Source organism: Symphodus melops (genome assembly GCF_947650265.1).
Source record: "Symphodus melops genome assembly, chromosome: 2".
NCBI lineage: Eukaryota > Metazoa > Chordata > Actinopteri > Labriformes > Labridae > Symphodus > Symphodus melops.
The window spans coordinates 28,679,724-28,702,636 of record NC_136692.1 but is presented as its reverse complement, the minus strand read 5'-3'; the positions used below and the strand labels follow the sequence as shown (position 1 = coordinate 28,702,636).

General features: G+C 42.9%; 1 protein-coding gene across 2 annotated transcripts; it reads left to right on the top strand.

Annotated features, from left to right (window-relative positions):
- The first annotated feature begins 678 nt into the window (after positions 1 to 678).
- zdhhc5a (zDHHC palmitoyltransferase 5a) lies at positions 679 to 21,983 on the top strand. 2 transcript variants are annotated; one of them, XM_079338575.1, is made up of 13 exons: positions 680 to 907; positions 1,109 to 1,153; positions 6,381 to 8,207; positions 10,040 to 10,161; positions 10,419 to 10,576; positions 11,146 to 11,318; positions 11,542 to 11,644; positions 11,756 to 11,847; positions 12,810 to 12,936; positions 13,892 to 14,000; positions 14,093 to 14,202; positions 16,367 to 17,487; positions 20,069 to 21,983. In XM_079338575.1, the coding sequence occupies exons 3-13, from the start codon at positions 8,044 to 8,046 to the stop codon at positions 20,301 to 20,303; spliced, it is 2,514 nt and encodes an 837-aa protein (XP_079194701.1). In that variant the 5' UTR covers positions 680 to 907; positions 1,109 to 1,153; positions 6,381 to 8,043; the 3' UTR covers positions 20,304 to 21,983. The 2 variants fall into 2 exon arrangements, with proteins under 2 accessions (XP_079194702.1, XP_079194701.1); XM_079338576.1 differs by lacking the exon at positions 1,109 to 1,153 and having other exon boundaries at positions 679 to 907.
- Positions 21,984 to 22,913: the final 930 nt, after the last annotated feature.

The window sequence follows — 22,913 nt, the reverse complement described above, 5'->3', positions numbered from 1 at the left end:
GTTGTTTTTTTATGCCATGATTGCCCCCTTAGTTTAAGAGCTTTATGGACCCACATGCTGACTGCCAAGGGTCTTCAACACACGCTGCACACACATACACAAAGCGAGACACTTCAATTCAGTATTATTTCCTGTTGGCAGCATTTTAGATTTGTTATTTTTTTGGGAGATTTTCTAATATTTGTGTGTGTTTGTGTGTGTGTGTGTGTGTGTGTGTGTGTGTGTGCTGATGAGGAGCTTGGGTTTATCCTCATAGCCCCTGCTGTCATGTTAATCTCCTCTTTGTTGTGTACCAAGTGTGTTTGTATGTGTGTGTGGTAGGATGTGTGTTTGTGCATGTATGGGTGCATTATTATTATGTGGACACTGAGGCACTTTTCACACACACACACACACAGACACACACGCACACACACAAACATACGTTACTGTGTCAGTGTGTCACATGAGAGGATTAAAACCTCATGTCAGAGACAGCTTATGTGCCTACCATGCTTAGTGACAATGAAACATATTACCCAGTTTTTTATTATCCATTGCAGGTCAGTCAACAAGCGGCGTGCAGCTTTTGCTGTGCTGGGGAATACATTTTAATCACGATTTAGTGCAATCGTGACGTTCACTCCTGGGTAGGCGGGGCAACGTCAGAATGAACCAATATAATTCGATTTCTCCTTGATTGACACCTTTGTCGTCGAATCAGGGAGGATTTAATTGCGACAATTCCGCCTTTGGACCCTGGCATCAGAGTTTTGTAGTACTGACAAATATGTCGGCCTCTGGGAATCTGCTGCTGCTGCTGCCCACCAGTTTTATGGATATATGAGAAAAACACATACTTGGGACTGTTTGTTTTATTTTTTTTCTTCACCTTTTTTCTCACACTTCCGTGTTTGCGGAGCAGCCTGCGAGGAAGTTAAAGAAGCTAACGGCTGGTTGCTAACCAACCGTTTAACGTTATCTGTAAATTAGCCTGGCGCTGGTACAGCTAGCGTTAGCCCCAGCACAGCTTAAAGATGACTGACATGTTGGGAAAGTAATGTCGAGATGTCCATGCTGATTTTTTATTTATTTATTTTTTTAACCCCGGCATAAACCTAACAACAAGGACTGGAACATCTGTTTGTTTGGACCCTGAATCCCTCTCCTTCAGGTGAGCTGAACTATTAGCCTGCTGCTAGCCAGATTAACCAAAGAAAACCAGTGTATTTACCTACAATGAACCATGCAATCACTATTTCAGGGTTTATGAAATAATACTAAGTGTCCACGTTGACGTAACGCTGATGTGTACTACGTATTGTTCTTAATGTGCTCAATAATAATAATGATGGTGCTGCCGTTGTGGCTCATTAAGGTTTTCTGTCTCCACCCTATTTTCATCATTACGGACATAAAACAGCCCTTTTCTGCACCTTAAACCGGGTCTGCATGGCAGTTCCTGTTCTCACTGTGGGTCCCCACCCCGGCTTCAGTACTACCCACTCCCAAATGTGTGCTGCAGGTCTTGCACACAACGCTAAGCCATATGCTATTTCCTCATATTTTGCCTGGGAGCTGCTGCTTTGCATTACCGATAATAGCACCCAGAAGTCATTGCACCATCATATATATATATCCACGCCGATTAGCAAATTGGACCTCTGATTGATCGATTAAATTATTTGGTATGATGTCCTATCTCAACCTCAACGCTAAATTGTTAGGTTTTTTTTAATTAGGGTTTGTCTTGTCGTTGTTTAGAGGAGGATGGCACACCTTTGCCCGGATGAATCACATCACGTCTTATGAGCTGTCAAACCAAAGCGCTGCTGGGCCGTGTGACTCAATCAGTCAGGACTGGTTACTTACTGTAAAGCGTTGTATCCATGCATTTTACGTCTTCTTATCTTACATCACATTACAACGCAAATGGGACTGGAAATTAGCCTCTTGGTATTAATAAGGGGAGGGGGCGGTGGTGCAAAAGGAGAAACCTACATTGTGCAGGTTTGATGCATGTACAGTAACATGGGCCTCACTGCTGCCGTGACTGCAGCGGACCATACACACCCAGGCTCTATGCGTGGATGTGCTGGAGGCTCCTTTAAGATGTAAGAAGGTGCCATTGTGTCTGTGAGGGGTTCGTAGCATTCACAGTGTTGGAGGGTAGAGAATGAGCCTCTATGGAGGGAGGATTCAGCATTAAAATGATGGGGAAAAAAAGAACATATTTACATATTTTGGAGGGTTGATTGTTCTGTGCAGAATAAAAGAGGACACCACTATAATGAAAGTGAACTACACTATGTAATATGGTTTAATGGAAGTTGTCCTTGCACAAAGAAACATGAGCTTGTGGTAAATTCATAGAATCTTCACAATATGGATTTGACTTATTTAAGAGTAAGACTAAGATTCACTGAATGGTTTGATTCCCTCCTCATTGTGTTGCAGTTTATATTCAGAATTGGGCATCACGCTACTCAGAGGTGATTTGGAAGAGAAACACTCTTTGCTCTTGACCTTAAACCCGTCTAAATGTGTGCTGTGGCGGGCTGTAAAGATCAGATGAATATATGATAGTCAATACTATGTCAAATCTTAAATTGCTGCTAGTGTGCATAGTGTGAATGACGTGTGTTAGCAATCTTTACACAGTTCCTCAGACACCAAACACTGGCTGAGCCTGAAACCCAAATATATATATATATATATATATATATATATATATATATATATATATATATATAATATTCACATTGTAGCACATTTATTTTAAAGGTTTCGAGGATGTAAAGATTAAACGTAAGATAAATCAATTCAAAGGTGTCAAAGTTCAGATCATTTCTCTGAAAATGAATCGCAATAATACGGTGAGCATCAGCAGCTGCAGATCAAGATTTAGAAATCGAGGACGCAAACATCTGAGGTGTGGAAGCATTGTGGCTTCAAGACAGAAAGTGAGAAGATAACTGACGAGACAACAACTGCGATCAAATATTACAAGAAGACGAGAAACGACATGAACAACACAACCAACATGATGCAGCATTTAATGAGAAGCTCCAATCACCTCTGCCTGTTGAGGGAATAAAAACATGAAAAGGCCAAACCACACTGACGAGAAGTAAAGGAATCTGTTTCACTCATCATTTGTCTACAATCTCATTTTGTAAAATAAATCGTGAGAGAATCGTATCGTGAGTTTAGTGGATCGTTACATCCCCAGTGATTAGTACATGGGTGTATAGTATATTTTTAAGGGTCCAATGAGGAACTGGTTGAACATCAGTGTTAGCTGATATCGGCCCTGCATGAGTCTTAAGCTCACAGGCAAATAATGTAGCGTGCACTGAAGTCAGTAGCTGATGTGTATCTGCTGTGACTCATCAATTTAATCTTGTGATCTAGTATAACGAATGCTGATTCAGAATGGAGGCTTTTCATTGGACAGAAGAGGTCACCTGTTAAACCAACTCTGATTTTTGTTTTCATGGTCAAAGGTGAAAGAAAATGGTCAGCGGGGGAGTCTTCCGCTGTGCCAGTGACATGTCAAGATGAGACTCCGTGACATCACTAACACATTAATGCTTACAGCCCATTTGAAAAACAGACACGAAGAGCTACCAAGAAGGTTCAAACAGCAGATTTTGCAAATGGCTCAATTGTTATCTTCAAAATAAAAAAGAAGACGCACACATCCCTCAAAGATCTGCAAAGTCTGATGAAGAGCCGGTCGGCTCAAACATCACTGGTTCATAAATCTTTTAACGGGAGCACCTTGGTGTGCTGATTTGTTTTGCTTCTTTATATGAATTGTTGTTAGCACACTCTGTTTTCAGGTTGACACGATTACGAGGGTTTGACCATAAATATGATTATTATTTCTGAAAAAGATGGCGTGTCATGATTCTTCAACGAGAGCTTGATTTGATTTTTGATTTTAAGCATTTAATAACCAATGATCACAAGTTTTATATGCACACAAAAAAAATCTTATTCATAGCAATAAGACAATATTCTGATATTGAGACAGTGGCTATCAAAAACATTACTGTAAAATACCCAAATCAGCCTGAATGCATATTTAAAGTCAATCTCAAGTTCAACATGCACATTTAAAGATTAATCAAAACGCAAATGTGGAAAGAAACATAGTTCTGTTTGGATATCCTGATTATAGGACTTTAAAATGCAGCACTTCCTGATTAATATTTGTGGGATGTGCAGTTATAATTGAAGTTTTATGAGCTTACACAACACATTGTCACACACACAGTCTCTTCTCGGTAAACACACAGCTCCTATTCATCAAGTATCGACGCCTGCACGTCAACAGGAATATTGGCAAAGAATTAATTCTCAGTTGGCATATAAACGGCTTAGAAGGATTGTTTTGTTTTCATAATAACGACCAACCACTAAATTGTTTGTGCATGTTTATTTTGGCTTTTTATTTTACTGCCAGCCGATTTGATTCTCCCAGAGAACACAAAGGGTTTCCACGCCGGTGACTTCAGGGAAGCGGGAGGATTTTCCAGTTCTGTTAAACCTGTTTCTGTGAATTATCCGTCAGCTCCGACTTCTGAAGAAATCATGATGTCGCCAAATGTACAGCTAAAGGTCACTGGTTAACTAAAGTGGGATATTTTTTTTTTATATTTGGATGTGCTCAAAGTAGCAGGGTAGGGATATGATTATAATGTTTTGGGATTTAAAATCAGAGACACCCCTGGTTAGGACAGATGCTAGTCTTTCATTACAGCCCCACTGGGGACCCAGTTTCTGAGTTTCTCTCGTGTGCCAGACTCGGGGGATGCTTATTGGTCAGGAGACCTTCTGTCATGGGTTGTTGTCCTCATTTGCTTTGACTTTATGAGGTTTGAAAAGGCCAACACCCTGATGAACATCAACACAGGTCGAGCTAAAGGCAAAGGGACACTGGAATGAGCAATTCCTGAAAGTTCAGTGTATTCAGAGAGCATCACAGGTCTGAACAGGTGCACTCATCTGCTTATTGATTTAAAGGTTAAAGTCTTGATTCCATGAGGTGAACAGGAGAGTACAGGTTCTCAGTCTCTGCCCGTCTGACTCTCTAATTCAGCTGTGACAGGAGGCGGAGAGGCCAGAGACACCTACACTCAGACTTGTTGATGTTCCTGTTGGTGACAAATACAACACAGCGTGCACTGTTTCCCACACATAGATGATTCTTAGACGGGCCGCCCAGTTCAATTTATGGCCGCTGAAGTATATTTCTGATTTTATTTATGTTTTCAGAGAGCAGCCTGCACTCTCAGGCGTACGCTCTCTCTCTCTCTGTATTTGCACCCGCTCTTTTTTTGATTAGTTGCCTGTAGTCTCTAATCCAGCAAGTAATACATCTTATGCAATTTAGTTTAAAATGCACCGCTTATAGAAAACTTTCATAAACTATTGATCGATTAAGATGTTTTAGCTTCACTACAATCTGAATTTGCTTAATTTTTCTGAATGTTTTACCTGCAGTCCAGAGCTAAAAAAAAACAACAAAACAAATCAAGCAAGCGAGACGTAGTCCCCTTGAAAAGAACCGGAGCAGTTTTTAGAAGTATGTTTGTCAAGTGTGAAATGACGAGTGAAAAGTCTCCTTGTTAAACCACAAGTAAAAACACAACACACTTCTGTTTGAATGTTTTGTTATTTTTTTTGTAATAATTATCAGTCAATGAACCTCCTTTAACAGTATAAAACCCTGACATTTATAACAGCCCTGCTGTACAGTCAATCACTGGAGGATCTCTACAGTACAATGTGAGTTTTGTTTATTTGATAATAAGTTGGGCTCTTTTTTTGAAGCACTCTGAATCGGATTGATTTGTACATTTTCCAAAAGTAAAAGCATGTTAATGAACTTGTACAAATGAAAAATAACATTTAATCTCTAAAACCAATGAATAAAGCTATCGTTGTTTGTACTATTTGTTTCATAATGCAATGTGCTTTTTTTTTGTTTTGTACCAGACAGTTTTAAAAGAAACAAACTAAAACAAACTGGGTGTTATAAGATGCACTGTTATGCAGTTTTCCCAACTAAAAAGTTACCTTCGTCCTATCGGTACCTCTGGAAAGTTCTGATAGTGAAAACACCCTGTAACATGTGCTCCAGTCTTTGGCCTGAGACCTGCTCTTCTCATACAAGTTAAGGAAGTTCAAGTTTCCCTTATAATTGTTATCCAGCACCGGTGATTGTTGGAGTTTGTTTAGTTGCAGCTCTCAGTTTGTGGAGTGCACAGCTCTGACTGTCTGTACATACAAGGCTGTTAATTGTTCTTGCAGTGTCAGTTGATTGAGTGGAAATAAATCTGTTGAGCTAAATGCTCTTTTCCCAGCTCATCCTTCCTCTCTTTACCTTGTAGGTGCAGCCTCCTGAGCAACCAGGCTGGATCCATTTGTTTTTGCATGACATCAAAGAGTTTTCAGACGTTGGAGAAGGACCCAAACAATGCTTGAGATAGAAATGGCCCCGGGAGTCTTCATCTTCAACACTTAAAGTGAACACTTCTTCACATTTCGTCGAGGTTTCTTTGTGCTCTGGAGAGTCTGAATCCTCGATGGGATTGTTGTGAGAGGGCGTTATCCAAGCTTCAGTGCTCTCCGCTGGGGAAGGAAGCCGAGGGAAGGCCCTGGAGGAAAACGGCCTTGGGAGGCTAATAGTTACATAACTAGCAGTCCAGTAAAGCAGCAGAACGGGGAAGGAACTGAGTGATATATCAGATATGAAGATCATCCATTCGCTGTAATCGTAGCTATTTCTCAAAACGTTTCACGTACATGGATACTGATGGATGTTCTCCTGGGTTTTCCCTCACTTGTTTTGGAAAGAACCCCTCCATCACTTCCTGCTTTTTGTCTTCCAATCACATCCCCGGTGCAGCAGGCAGGTGAGCTGGTCTGAATCAGCCACCGACGGGGTTTAGGGATGCCCCGACACAGGAAAACCAGGCTGCTCCACTGGCCCGCTTACAGACTCCTGTTTCTAATACGAGTCCTGGACTGAAAGCAAATTGTCTCCTTCTCTGACAGAGAGCAGGAGAGAGGGGTTATTGTTTTTTTTGTTTGTTTTTTTTTTGTTTTCCCGTTTTTTATTTTTCAAGATTTTTTTTCTCACATCAGATGTGACTTGAAATTCAGTTGCATTCTCCAATAAATCGCACCTTCGTCTGCACAGAGGAAGAAAAACAGAAATCTCAGTCAGTCAGTTTCTCTTTGAGCTTGGCTTCATTTCTCTGCAGTTGCTCTAAAACAGGTCTACCTCTCCCAACTCTGGTACCTCACTACGCTCCCAATTATTGACCAATTAAATCAAAGTACATCAGTTAAACATCAGAGGAAAGCCTCATCTTTCCCTCTATTTTAGACTCAAACCACTTTACAACTAGAACTCTATTTGTATCTCCAAAGTGGTCTATTTATTTTTTTACTTTTAAATGTCACCCATGTTTCGTTAATTGCACTATTCTTCTCCTTTCACCAAGCCTTTTATTCACACTGCTGTGAAGTAAGCAGAACATCATTTTATGCCCATAAGAATGATATTTGCTTTTGCATGTAGTTGATGGAACAATTGAGTGGACAAGATTTAAACTGGTGGTCTGAGTTGATCTGCAGGTCTTTAAGAGATAGTCCGGACCCCTCTTGCTCTTCCTATCAGTGGCTTATTTGTTCATCCCACCTTCCCACCTGTTTTTCGAGCTGACAGAAAAACAAGCCTTTACAGCAGAGCGACCTGTAAGCTCCTTTTAATCTGGAACACACACCCACAGAAGATCAGGATTGACCTAAGACCCCGAGAAAAACAAGCTTCTCCTACTGTCTCTGTGTTGTGATGCACAGGAGCGTGTTTGTGTGTTTTACATAAAGGACCCATCATCAACTTTTACCATATATATTTTTTTGTCGTTTTTGCTACTCCATCATCTCGACCCCAAAAACTACCAATAAACAATTAAGCTCTGAATGAGACATCAGTTGGAGTAGTAGTTGCAGAGCAGACACTCACACTGCCACACACAGCAAGTGATGCCAGGTGGGAGCAGTAAGAGTGGAGGGCGGGGTCCATCCTCCTCACCCCTCCCCCACACAGTCGTCCCGCCCAGCAGACCGCTGAGACCCTCCCGCTACGTCCCCGTGTCGGCGGCCACGTTCTTCCTGGTTGGCTCCACCACACTTTTCTTCTGCTTCACGTAAGTGTCTCACACACGCACACACACACACACACGGCCCGATTATCAGCATCCAAAAACACCTCTCAAGCAAAATACAGCTAATAAAGAGAAGAACCGAGTTCTCAGTGAAGTCATTGATGGACCGGACTGTCGAGTCTTTGATTGTTTCAGCCCAGAGCAAAGTGTCCTTGAAGCTGCATGAAGTGGAAACCTCCCCCTTTGTCGGATGAAACCCCTCCAGTTTAATTTAGTTCTCCTGATCGTAACTATTTCAGCAGAGGTGTGTGTTTCTTACGTGTACGAGGAAAAGTGAATGGCAACTTGTGAATAGCAACTTTTTTGATAAAAATCAACAATGCGGCTGTCGTTTATTTGAAGTCTTGAGAGGGACGAGGTGTTCAGCTTGTTTTCTAGTTAAGGAGTTTGAGTTTGGCTGTAAAAACCAAGTTATAAAAACAAAGTTTGTTTTCATGTATAAACAGACTTTTCAAGCTGTCAGCCCCGAGTGTCTCCAACAGAATGCTAAGCTAACAGTGTTATACACTGTCATCACTAATCTTTCCGACACCTCGCTCTGCTGTGTGTGTGTGTGTGTGATAAAGAAAAAAAAATGTTGCTGAGCGCTGGAGTGTGTGAAGCAATATCTGTCGGGGAAAAACGTGTACGATTTCTAAAGTGAGAAAGTCAGATTGACAGGTGTGTGTGTGTGTGAGGAAATGTAATGTGTGTTTGTGTGTGTGTGCATCGTGGTGGTCAGTCAGCTCTGTGCTTCAGATTAGCGAGGAGAAAATAGGCCAACATCTGTCACCCTGATAAAAGCCCATCATCCAGTCTCCCTCTGTTTGTTCCTCTCCGAGCCGTCACTCTCTCACTCCCTACATAATAACAAAGAAACACCACGAGAGCCATATGGCACTAATAGTGTCTAATCATTTTAATAAGACGTCTAATTATGCAGTAAACAGATTGTCAAACACAATAAAATGACAACGTCACCGTTACAAGTTTTATTGAACCACCAATGAATCGTTTTGATTCATAATAATGTGACTTCATATCAAACATGTTGTATTCCTGTCGTATAAAGCGTTCATAGCCACATGATCACACGCAGTGTCAGCAGGTTAATCGTGTTAGCTGAGCCGTCGGTCCCCTGTGCACGTTAATGTTCACGCGTGGGCGGCTGTGAACGGTCGTAGGGGTTCGATCCCCAGCTCCTGCAGCCACGTGTCTCGTGGAGTTATACACTAAACCCCACGTTGCTCCCACTGCTTCATCGGTGCCGTGTTAATTTGTCTGAGTGGATTATTAACTCCTGATGGACCTCTACCATCAGTGTGTGAACGTGTAGAAAAGTCCTTTTACCATGCATGTGCTCGATGCAGCCGTCGTAGCGTTGACTTAAAAAAAAAAGAAAAAAAACTGAAGTCGTCTCAGCGACGACACCCATTGGTTACTGAAGAGGTGTTTTGAAGTCCATGGACGTCAGTCGACAAATTGACAATGTTGTCTCAACGTAACTCCTGTGAAATGAGAAACACACACAAACTAAAATCAATATAAGACACTTACTGGATAGTTTTGGTTACATGTTTTGTATCACTACTTGTGTGGCTCGGGTTGTTGTCTCCAAGTTAAAAAGCTTTGCATCTCGTGCATTAATCCAAATTAAGGAAGTAGTCTGAAAGTTTCCCACAATGCATTATTTCATCCGGATGAGAAACATTTGCTTAGAAACAAATCTAATTTATTCATGAGCCGTTTACAAATCCTCAGATTGAAACCACAGAGTCTCGTTCCCGTTCATCCTCCAAGGTGTGGAGGTCTCATCTTCGGTGTTTGTGTCGCAGGTGTCCGTGGCTGTCGGAGCGTTTCTCCGTAGCCATCCCGATCTATAATGGAGTCATCTTCCTGTTTGTTCTGGCAAACTTCTGCATGGCCACATTCATGGACCCTGGCATCTTCCCCAGAGGTGAGTACACAGGTGTATGTTGCTGACCTGCACTGTGTTTACATCGCTTCATTTTTATAGTTTATATTTCTTGGTATAGAATATTTACAACGTTTTTAGTCGTTTTCCATTCAAAATGTCTTTATTGTCCAGCATGTTAATTTTTATCTATTACTCATCTCGACGTCCAATGAAGTGTGAGATGTCGGAGCTTCTATAATTATCCTTTTCATGAGTCGTGTGGGATCATGTTTGTGTTTTCTTTTCGCGCTCTGCAGCGGACGAGGACGAGGACAAGGAGGACGATTTCCGAGCTCCGCTCTACAAGACGGTGGAGATCAGAGGGATCCAGGTCAGGATGAAGTGGTGTTCAACGTGCCGCTTCTACAGACCGCCGCGGTGCTCCCATTGCTCCGTCTGTGACAACTGTGTGGAGGTGGGCTAACACGTTCACTTATCATCTATGTTCCTATAGATTATTTCATCTGCTCCCTGTACATTAAAGAACCCTTTGATTTGAGAGCCAGTGTCGATACATCTGACTAAACTTTATCAGCGGTATGCTGGGAGTGTCTTTGTTGACCTGATGTGGTGTGGGGAGAGTTTGGATGTACTGACGCTAAAACAAGCAGCAGCACTTTAGAGACATTATACATCTGCTAAATGTTTCTGTAATGTACGCAGAGTGACTCTGCAAGGCTTCTAGTCCTGAGGCAGCACACACACATCGTCCTCTGAGCGAGTGCTTAATTGATCAATCAAAATGATCGGGCTATAAATACCGTAGATGGTATCAGTGCTTTCAAAAACTTTCACAGTGGTTGAAAATTTGTCAACAGGCGCTAAAGGATAGGATATTACTTTATTGATCCCCAATGGGGAAATTCAGGAAGTCAAGCATCTACATCATAAATTCTGTAATCTTACTGTAGTTACTGTTTCCTGGCTGAATAAAACAAACTGTTGCTCCTCTAATTTTTTTTATTTTGAACATTCATAATGCAGGACTTCGACCATCACTGCCCGTGGGTGAACAACTGCATCGGCAGGAGGAATTACCGCTACTTCTTCCTCTTCCTCCTTTCGCTGACCGCCCACATCATGGCCGTGTTCGGCTTCGGCCTGCTCTTCATCCTCTACCATCGCCAGAACATCGACCGCCTGCACGCCATTGTCACGTATCCTTGTAACATGTCTTTTTGAATAGTCAATTTTTAGAAATATGTAGGTTCACTGATGTTGTCATACCCTGCAAGTTGCTCCGTTTCTTCAGAGGGGTCTAATGGTTGTATCAGAATTTGATTCATGTGGTTTTCAGAAAGTTTCTCCGGTCCAGACGGGTACATTATCTCTGTGGTCCCTCATCTGTTACAAAGACTCCTTGACCCTGCGTGCTCTCAGGCTGGCTGTAATGTGTGTCGCAGGCCTGTTTTTTATCCCTGTTGCTGGTCTGACTGGTTTCCACATCGTGCTTGTGGCCAGAGGCAGAACGACCAACGAACAGGTAGGACACAGAGAAAACTTACGTTCAAGATTTAAAAAAAAAAAAAAAAAAAAAAAGGAATCATAAACGATACAATCGAGGTTTACATGCGTCTCTTCTGTCTTTCTCCAGGTGACGGGTAAATTCAGAGGAGGTGTGAACCCGTTCACAAATGGATGTTGGAAGAATGTCTCTCATGTCCTCTGCAGCTCGCAGGCACCCAGGTGATTCATTTTTAACTAATGATACTCGTCTGTGGTTCATAAGCATTACGTATCGTTTCGAAGGCATGTCTCCAACTGTAACAGACAAAGATCCAGATATGTGTTGTATTTATCTGACATCAATATATTAGAATAGTGATGTATTTAATCCAGTGAAATAGGCTTTTGAAATTTAGCGAGGGCTCAATTTTAAAGTGAGGCAGCTAGCTTTAACACATCTGTGCTGCATGGATTTGGTGTCGCTAGCTTGTAACACGAGCTGACGGAGTTATTTGTAGACACAAAGCTAGAAATCTACCTGCTTGATCAGCGCTAGAAGTCTGAAATTGTCCTCACCATTTGACCGTACCAGCTCCACTGGATTAACTCTTTCAGTGCCTTCTGAAGGCCTCTGTGTTGTGCCTTCTGAAGGCCTCGGTGTTGTTGCAATTTGTTAGTGGTGTTGGATCGTCAATATGACATCAAGAAAGATGAGGGAGGTGCAATCAGTTGTTGTATGTTGGTATTTTAAAGTGACTACAGTAAGATCTATAGCTCCATAAAGTGCATTTAACTTAATTTAGGGCGTCAATGCTCATCGATGTCATTTCTCACTGACTAATCTATAAAACTTCTGGTGGGAACTCCCGTATGAGAAACACAGAGCCAGTGCACCCAGACTACAGGACACAATCCCTTTGTTTGTTTTCTTACATTTTATTGAATAGAAACATTAAGCATACAGAGCAGTTTAAGACAGACCCAATAGTCACTGCCGAGGGAAGCACAAGTGCTGCAAGACAACTATTGTAACCTAGCAACAGGAAGTAGCGTTGAGAAGCACTCCGATATGAAGGATGTAGACGCTGCCAGTTCGTATGCCGTTAGAGGACACAAGTCCTCCTGCACAAAATCAACCAGTAACATGTTTAATGCTCCGTTTGAAGAAAGAGATGTGAAAAGTGTCCCCGTGTTCTCTGCAGGTATCTGGGCAGGAAGAAGTGTGTGCAGAGTGTGTGTGTGCAGCCTCCTTTTCTTCGGCCGCAGCTGACAGAGGCACAGCTGGCTGCAAAGATTCTGGACAACGGCATCCAGGGAGACCTGCACCGGGTAAGAGCAGAAGGACCTGGGGCCTCAGAGGGACAAACTTATCACTGTGTAGGATTTGAAATGAGTTTTAGTCTCTTGTACATGCTGCTAAACAGATGTTATGCAAGTGTGCTGTACTCATTCAAATCTGTGCCGGGTAAGTTTGCATATAGGCAAGGCCAGATGGCATCAGGAGGTTTAACGGCTGTTTGAAATTCAAAAGTCAGAAATTCAGTAAGGTCACATGAGTAAATACAACTATCAGTGCAGACAGTCTGTAACGCTGCTGAACAAACGAGGCAGGATGCAGCGCTGGATTCAGACGGGTTCAGACGCAGTTAACGCTCTACTAACATTTAAAGGTGTTTCTGCAGCTGAGACACTTCCATTAAAGGCAGAAGTCACACCTTAAATCTTACACCAGGCTCTGAGTAGGTGTGAAGTCATCTGTAAAATATGGTTGTCATGGAGATGGTTGTCAAAGTAGGGCTGGGCAATGTGGACCAAAGCTCGGAGAGAGAGAGGGAGAGAGAACTGGCAGCTGTACAGAAGACGCTTGTAAAGTTATTGTAATGCATCATAAACTACCCTAACTAACTTACCCTTTATCTTGTTTGAAAATATATCGATATATCTTTAAAGTGTATTATAGTGCCCAGGGAGGTTAACGGGCTGTGTGGTGTCAGCAGGGATAGAGTACCATTAAATGACCTGAAGTTGTAGATAAAGACGCTGCTTGACGTCGTAGTTGTCGTATATTTTGTTGAGTTTTCACAGCTGAGGGGGAAAACAGGAGTCCACTTTTAACGTCTCTGTGAGCTGGACTGATTCGTTGTTGTTTATTTCATTGTTCGACCTTTTCATATGTGGTCAAAGACGGTCATTGTTCTTTAATTGTAATAGACGTGAGTTCGATCTTTTCACCTGGCCATCTTCCAGTCAACTAAATGTGACTCCTTAACTCTCTTCTTTTCAGTCTAAGTCCAGTCTTGAGATGATGGAGAGCCAGTCGTGTGACGCCGAGCCTCCTCCTCCTCCGAAACCGGAGCTCCGCTATCCTGGAATCACCCGGGGGAACACGGAGGGTAACACCGGCAACGTCCTCATCCAGCTCTTTGGTTTGTTTTACAGTCATGAGCACATGAGCTGAAATAACTTTCTTCTCCTCCCCCTGCAGAGTGCAGTCTGCTGAATAAAGCCCCTCCCACCCCGACCATGTACAAGTACAGACCCACCTACAGCCCCGGCAAGAACCACACAGCGCTCACACATGCGTATGCTAATCAGGTAACACACACACACACACACACACACACACACAGAAAACACGGCAAGGTAACAAACAAGAACAATACTCATCAAAACTCATTTTTCTGTTTGTTTTTTTTCTTTTTTTGATTTCCTGTCGACCATCTTGGTTTGGTTTCTCAGTGGCTTTCTGTTGATCAGTATCAGTAAGTGATTGTTCTAGAAGCATTATTTTCTTTCTCTTGTCACGTTTTGTGTCCGCTCCGCTCTGTGTGCTCGGGATGTGGGTAAAATACTGTAACCATCCAGAAACAACTATCGAGTATAAAACTGACTCGGAGAAAAATGATTTGGTTTGTTTACATCAAAGCCTTGTTCGGGTCGAGGTCTTCATGGGTCTCAGGACCCTGAAACAAGAAATCAGACTCCAGACGCAGGTCTATGATGGTCTACAAGATCAGGTCCAAATAAATCTATAAAAATCACAGATCTATCGACCGATCTGTTATGATCACCTCTGCTGCTGAAAAGCTTCGACTTCCATCTGGAAGCTCATTGAGTTGTTCAGTGTCGTCACTGTTGTCGTGGTTACATTCTGTTAAACATGCAGGCTGTAGGGGTCAGCAGGAGTCGTGCAGTGGGGGAGGGTTGTTTCCATAACCCTGTTTGGAAATCAGCCAAAACAGAATGAAGAGATGACCCACCCTGGGCTTTGGGTTTCTGCCGACTCAGAGCACCAATCAGTCAGGATTGGACTGGGAATTATTTATATATATAAAAACAAAAAAATTCTTGCTTCTTTTCTGGCTCTGTTAAACAAAATGAACCAATTTACAAAGAGCTTCATCATTTAAGAAAAACAACAAAAGTTATGTTGTTGTTTACTTGAGCGTATGATATGTGTTATACAAGTAAAGGTAGGGGCGGCTCCAGGTATCTGTGGTGAATCACTTTTAAAGCCTCTAAAAGGAAGGGGTGAGAACATTTGGGGAGCGCTGGGGAAATGTTTACTTGAAACTTTTCCTTGTAGTGTTTCAAACCTTAAAGTTTCTGCCGACAGAGTAAGCTGCTTTGTTTCATTTCCTCTAATCTTCCTTTCTTTAAACTCGTCGTCCGACCACCAACCCTCCAAAAATTACACATTAAGATACTGAAAAAGAACATCACCAATGCTGCTCCTGTCAGTATTTGTATCTCATGTCCCCGGAGCGGCACAGTTGGATCTGTTAGTTTTGACCTGTGAAGACCTCTTTACACCTTTTATAGTGACGCTGGTTTCCCCTCAGTATTACTACCCACATCTGGCTCATCTCCTCACACCTGTCACTCCTGCTTTCTGTGCTGTTTTTCTTTTGTCTGGGTTTTCATTCTTTTCTCTTTAGTTTGTTTCCTTTTCACTTTGATTCCTCTTCCCTGATTAGACGTGTGTCTCCTGTAGACGACATCTTGTTCCCATGTAGCTCAGCTATGTTTGTCCCTTCAGTCCTACCAGTAGGTTTTGATGTTTCAGGCTCTTGTTGCTGGTCAAGAATGGACAACAGAAACACGTCTTGATGTCTCAGATAACGTCCGACTATCGCCCCAGCAAATTAAACTGCTTAAATATGAGACGACTCCAAAGAGATCCACTTGTTTCCATCTTTTTGTTGTTTGTTTGTTTGTTGTTGTTGTTCGTTTCGACATGGAGCTGAGCAGCGTACAACATTTTCAAGATTAATTTTGTTCTCATTGCACCAAAAAGAGGAATGGATGCCGTCATATATTTCAAAATAAAAGTGGATAGAAAAAGAAGGGATTCAATGAAACCCATTTAAATATGTAGACATGCTTTTAATCAGGATCAATGATTGAGAAGTGAAATGATCACACTGACGACACCTGCGATGTTGGTCCAGTAACAGCTTTGTTTTAACATTTTGAACTGCAGAAACTTGTTTAACATATTTTCCTTGATCTTTATGTGAGTTAACATGTGGAATATAAAAATATTGATCATACTTAATTTAAGCAAAAAGGTATCAGTTCTTCTCCAGCCAAAGCTGAGTTGCTGTTTGACATGTCACCACTAGAGGGAGCTCCAGCTGTGCAGAAACTTTTCCTCCTTTTTGCTGAGCTTCTTGTTTCTTTTCCCTCTCTCTGCCCTCTTCTCTTCACCTTCCCTCCCTCCCTACCTCCTCCTCCTCCTCCCTCCTGCCTCCTCCAGTTAAGTCGAGGAGAGAGTGTTGGCAGTGCCAGAGATTCCTCCTCCTCCACCTCCTCCCTCCTCCAGTCCAGCCAGCAGCCTGGTTTCCGCTCCCAGCCCAGCTTGGACCGCAGGGACACTTCATCGGACAGAGTGGGAGGGGGAGGAGGTGGGGAGAGAAGGGAGGGAGGGAGGGAGGTGGCAGGAGGGGGTATCCCCGGCTACACCCTTGGCGGACGCTCCTATCCTTCCTTCTCCGACCCCACCGTTCTGTCGGGAGTGGCGTCGCGATCTTCGAGCTCTACGCACACCTCCGCAGGTGCAGCACACGTCTCCGAGGCGACAACCACTTCCACCAGTTTCAAGAGCTTAGCCAATCAGACGCCCCCACCTCATCACCCGTCACGCAACGGGAGCCTGTCATATGACAGCTTACTGGCAGGTGGGGAAGACTTAGCCAAAGGGGTGGTGGCTGGTTCAGCAGCCCCTGAGGTTCCCTCTGGTAGACCCTGTACGCCAGCATCAGGTGGCTACACCTCCCCATACCTGTCGTCGCAGCAGAGAGGAGCCGAGATGCACTCCCAGTCCTCCCAGTCGCCCCACCACCACCACCGCTCTGCCCACCAACACCATCACCCCTTCCTCCATCGCTCCTCCTCCTCAACATCGTCCTCTCCGCCGCCACTCGAGAGGGAGCGGATGCTGGGAGAGCCACAGCCTGGCGTTCATTCTCCATCAGCCAGTCTAACCTCTGCTCCCCCCTCCTCCTCTGCTCCGCCTCTCCCCCACCATCACCATCGCCACCATCACCACCACCATCACTCCTCCCATCATCACCACCACTCCTCCACCTCCCGCCCTCCACGCTTTGCTCCCCCTCACGCACCGCCACACCACGCTTATCCCTACCGCACCCGCTCCACAGACACCCCGCTGGGTCCCACCTCCACCTCCACCACTCACCCTCCCCGCTCCCCGCATCCTCCACCTCTGGGCAAGTCACTCTCTTATTCGAGTGCTGCTGCCGCTGAAATGCAGTACCGGCTGGTCCGAAAGGCCTCTGCGTCAGCTGGTGCGAATGCAGCCGGGGTAGGAGGAGGTGGAGGGATGGGAGGAGGAGGAGGAGGAATACAAGCTCCGAAGTGAGTATGAGTTTCACCTTTGGTCAGGACGACTGGTTTGCTGCTAACCCTGAAAAAAAAAAAAAAAAAAACACCCGCCCGCCTGAAAAACCTGACTACCTGATTGACTGCTCCTCCTGCTCCTCTTCCCTTCTCTCCTCCTCCTCCTCCTCCTCCTGACAGATTTCCTGTAAGTTGCTCCTTCTTTTCCCTCTGCTTACAGATTTTCTCTGCATGCTCGTATTTGTCCTTCTGTAAAAGCCTGAAGGCACAGATTGACTGATTTATTGTTATTATACAGCAGTTGAATAAGGTTCAAGCTTTACTTTATTGTCAATTCCAAAATATGTCAGACATACAGTGAAATCAAAATTACGTTTCCCCCCTCCCCACGGTGCAATGTAGATAAAAAAGGTACGGTAAAATATGAAATAAAATGAGGTCAAATAAGATAAATAATATTCACACTAAAATCTAAATGTGCAAAAAATACAAAGTTAAATAAAATGAAACCTTAACCTTAACTTTTTTTCTAATCTTGTTTTAGATTCCAATGTTCAAACAGGAGGAGGTTTATAAATAAATAATAGAGAATAAAGAATAAATGTGTTTATAATCAAAGTGATCAGATTCTGTTAATATAAAGACACAATATAAAATAGATGATAGAATTACTGTTGTTGCATTCAGCGGACAAATTGTACATGTAGAAATACAATATCCACGTCATGAAGCACCTGTTTATATTAAAGCCTGTAAGTGATGGGAGAGAGCCAATTTGAATGTGGCTTTTATAATAATGTATTCCTTTTAGTTTGGACACCTGGAAAAAAAAATGTATTTACTTTTCCGATGAAAGTCCGGTGACAGCTGAGTTATCTCACCTCGAGGTGGTAAAAGCAAAAAATACAAAAACACCAAACTAAAGCCGTAAGGGCTTTATCTTACAGTTTATGGTCAATATCCACATTATTCTGAAAAAAATACATTTATATCTGGTGTGATTATATTCAGTTAATCACATCAGACATGATGTTAGGGTATCTTTTCATGATGCTCTTTGTGTGTTTCTTCAGTGACTGTATAGACAATGGACAGCAGATTACCTCAGCTCACTCAAGCCAGAAGATTTAGAGCTCCCTCTTCTGACCGTTCGCAGCATAGCTCACTAACCCCGCCTCTTTTTGTGGTAATAGATGGGACATGGGGTCAAACTATAAAATCAAAACGCACCTCAAAGATTTTTCCTCAAGCCCAGTGAGGGGTTCTTATTACAGTTTCTCTTTAATGTGTCATTTGATGCTTGAAAAGATCGACAGCTGATCAGAACACAGCAACAACTGGGGAAACGTAACTTTTCAACACTTTTCTTTCACTTTTTTTTTTTTTTTATCAGTAAGTCAAACGTGTGGTTTTGTAAGCGATATCAGCAGATCAATCAGCAGATCAATACTGTACTTGCAAATCCCCAACATTTAAGCTCCCTTTGCAGGGATTTGTCCAACAGGCCGAGGTTTACTGTCCAGTTGTATATACAGTCTGTGGGTTCTTCACATCTTCTGCTCTAAACACGACTTTCTCATTTACACTGTTGCATGATAATCTAATTGATCTTTGTTACTTGGGGTTTGCTTTCCACTCTGCTCAGAGTTTGTTTTGTTTGCTGATATTTCACAGCTGCATGGCTTCAGTGTCCCGACTGTGAATGTGTTTTATGTTTAGGTTATCTCACACAAGGTAAAAAAAAAGATGCGACCGCTCTTGGTGTTTTGTGTTTGGTCCATCTGTTTGCATGAGATCCTCCCTCCAGACCTGATGTCTCATGCAGGCCTGGAGGGTTTATCGTAAATTAGTAAATCGTAAATTATCGTAAGTGATTCATTCTACTATAAAAAATAAAAAATAAACTTCTCATGGCATTACTCAAGCTCTCACACATTGTTGGCAACATAGTTCACACACAAAGTTAATCACAAGGGATGCAAATAAACATCGGCCCATCTGCGGGTCGTGTGACATGCACTGATGTTTCTGATGCGTCTCCGTTGTGTTGTTTCGATTTTTTAAGCTAGTGAACTGTTAGACTAAATTACTGATTCTTAAACAAGTTTATTTAGATTGGACTAAAAAAAAAAAAAAAGGTCTTCCTGTTTTAACTAACTGATTTGTTTTCATGGTCAAACGTGATAAAAACTGTTGTGGTGTGAGAGCCTGACACTGTCTGAGAATGATCAGTGACGTCACATTTAAAAGAGGAGGGACGATAAAAAGACTATCGAAGGCCCCGTTTATACCTAACATAAACATCCATCCTGATGTGATTACATTAACGCGAGGTGAGGACAAACCCATGCATAGATGTAAACAATGACTCATTCTGTCTTTTTGAACAGGCAGGCACTTATTTGCATGTGAGACAGGCAAGTGAGATCCAAATTTAAGTGCTCCAAGGAGACTCATTGTTGTGAAAAATAATGTCAACACTTGTTCTTGTGTCATTACCCAGGATGGATTTTAAATGGGGGTATAAACAAGCCCACAAACTGCACTTCCTGTCATGAATAGAAACACACTTTTTATCTTTGTGTTTTTCTAAAACCAGGGATGAGCTGATCCAGATGAACCATCTGAGTCGGACCAACGGCAGCCAGCCCTTCTCCCCGACCTCCTCCTGCTCCGCCCCTTCCTCTCCTTCCCGCCCAATCGGCGTGTCTGCCCGGCCCTCACTGGCCTATCCGAGCTCAGCATTGCTGCAGAGTCCTGCTCATAAGCCCCAGGGCAGCGGGGTGAAGAAGGTTACGGGTGTCGGCGGCACAACCTACGAGATTTCTGTCTGAGTGGCAGCTGGCCACCTGCTTAAGGACCAATGAGAAGAAGATAAGATGCAACCCGTCTCTCTTTGACACGGAGGAGAGATAAATAAACAGACATCTGTGGATGCGTTGAACCTTATTGTCCAGATCTCTCTCCTTGTGGAGCTCAGGTGAACTGAATCCTTATAGCTCCACTTGGGGGGGAAAAAAAAAAAAACTGCACTAAAGATGGCGGATGGAGCCAGGACTCTGTAATTCTGTGCTGTGACAGACTGCTTTTTTTTTTTTTGTAGACCAAACAGGAATGAGGATTTGGCTCATTTGTGGTGGTCTTGACCTCACTGTAGCTCAGCAGGTAGCACAGGTAGGTCTGGGTCTTATATTACACAAGTACAGCAGCGCAATGCGTAAACACTGCCAGGGCGAGGAGCTTGACCCCCCCCCTCTCCCCCGCCTGGGTCCAACAGGGGGTTCTGGACTTACAAAGGCTCATATATGCACTTTGGACTTGAGCTGCGTGACTTGAGTGTTAGGTTAAAAAAAAAAAAAGGTGCAGATGTTAATATGTCATCATTTTCACACTCACACTTAGAACACAAAACCCCGTCATGAAGACAATAACTATAACGTGGCCCGATTAAGACCAGAGTAACCATTCAAAGTGGAGGGCTGCCCACAGACGACCAGTGAACTAAACGTAATCAATCAGAGCACATCTTGTTTTTTATCTACGAGTAATTCAATCCCCGACATGTTCAAACAAAACTGAAATTCCCCTTTAGTCTAATTAAAGGCTCCGATTGTCGGTTACTTTGAATAATAGCGTCTAATTAAGATAGTGGGGTGAGATTGCGATGTGGTTTGTGTTCAGGTGTTGTGTGATGCATGGAGTCGGTAAAGAAGCCCAGACGGGATCCCTGCAACCTGTCGTCCTCCTTCACAACCTTCCTTTTTTTGTATTTGGAAGAAATGCACAACGCCACCCGACAAGAGGGCGATAATCAGGCGCCGAGCAGGATCCACTCTGGACTCATGACAATCGACCAGCGGCTGAAAGGGAAACGATAACCATGAACTTCTCGATTGATCGATGTCGCTGCGTGATGTGACTTTCTTTTTTTGGCGGAGCGATGAAATGTGACGATGGGGGGGGGGGGGGAAAGAAAAAGACATCACCATGCTGATTCCCCGTTTCTTTGATTAATCCGTTGATAAATTCTTAGATGTGAATACGATTCCATGTTTGTACAGGATGATGTGGTTTTAAATGTGGATTTTCTTTTTTTCTAAGTGGCTGCAGCATGCACTACTATTACTACGAGCCACTGTAGGCCGCTGTGTTCTGCTGTGTGTCTGTTTGAACAAACACAAAGTGAGGAAACTAAAGTGAACAAGGAAATCATGTTTTGGCCTTTTGTCGTTGATGCGGTCCTTAACGTGGCAGATGTTTTCTAGAAAATTATCTCCTCGAGCGATTGCCTTGAGAATTCAAGTGGTTTTTTTTGTTTTTTTTGTTTTTTTTTAATGTCACCTATTTAATTTGAAATTGTTTTATATGAATTTGTATGGAAATATAGTTATTGATAAATGAAGAGTTTTTAACGTTGACTCAAAGAGAGGTTGTGTTGTCAGAGTCAGGATGAAAAGAGCCCTTCTGATTGGTTGAAACTGAACTGTCTTATAAATAAGTTGTCTGCCCTGAGAGTCCGTTGGTGGTTATTTAACACATTGAGGACATCTCGTCACTTCTCGGCTTCACTCATGACTTCAAAAAAAAAAAACATCACATACAAATGTTTAAAGAGCCTTGTGAAGGACGCTATTACTGAAATGCCCTTTAAGGTTGGGCCAATCAACACCTATGATGTTCCCTTCATGACATCACAAAGGGCAGTAGCCCCTCCCCCAGGTGGGTGACACTCCCACAGCTAGGTGTTTGTTCTGCCCTCTGAGTCTGCCTTCTCACCGTAAACAATAGGACATGGAGCCAGAAAGCAGCGAGTACACCCGAGCCCTTCCAGAGAGGGGGCGTGGCCAGACACAGCTCATTTACATATTTAAAGCTACAGACACAGAAACAGCCTGTTCTGAGCAGGGCTGAAATAGAGGGGTTTATAGACATGATCAAATACAGGATCAGAGTGGATTTACAACAACACACTTGGTATTGAACACTTTGACAACTTTAATGTTAATCATATTTATAACAAATTTAAATACACTTTACAAAAGACCTTAACCTTGTTCACTGCAGTCGTACCGTCTTGATTTCTGTCCTCCATCCCCACCTGTGTATTATGTGGTGTAGCGCCATTCTGAACTCATCAGCCTCACCCTTAAACTTGTAGCTCCCGTTTTTGAAAACCAAATTCATTCAATCATTAGAGTTGTGAAGACAATAGATGTCCACCTAATGATGACAAGTTAAAGTCCGAGAGCACCATGAAGCAATTTAAATGGCAGCGGAAGGAAATGCTTCATGAAATACTTTTTTAAAACGATTGTAGAGCTGACCTTCAGGGCCACCGTACCCTGAGGAGTAAAGATGTATTTTGTCTCTATAGTTTGAAAGGCGGTCTGTGAACTGAGCTGCAACTGAATAGTTGCTCAATTCGATTCCCAGGCCTAGTAATC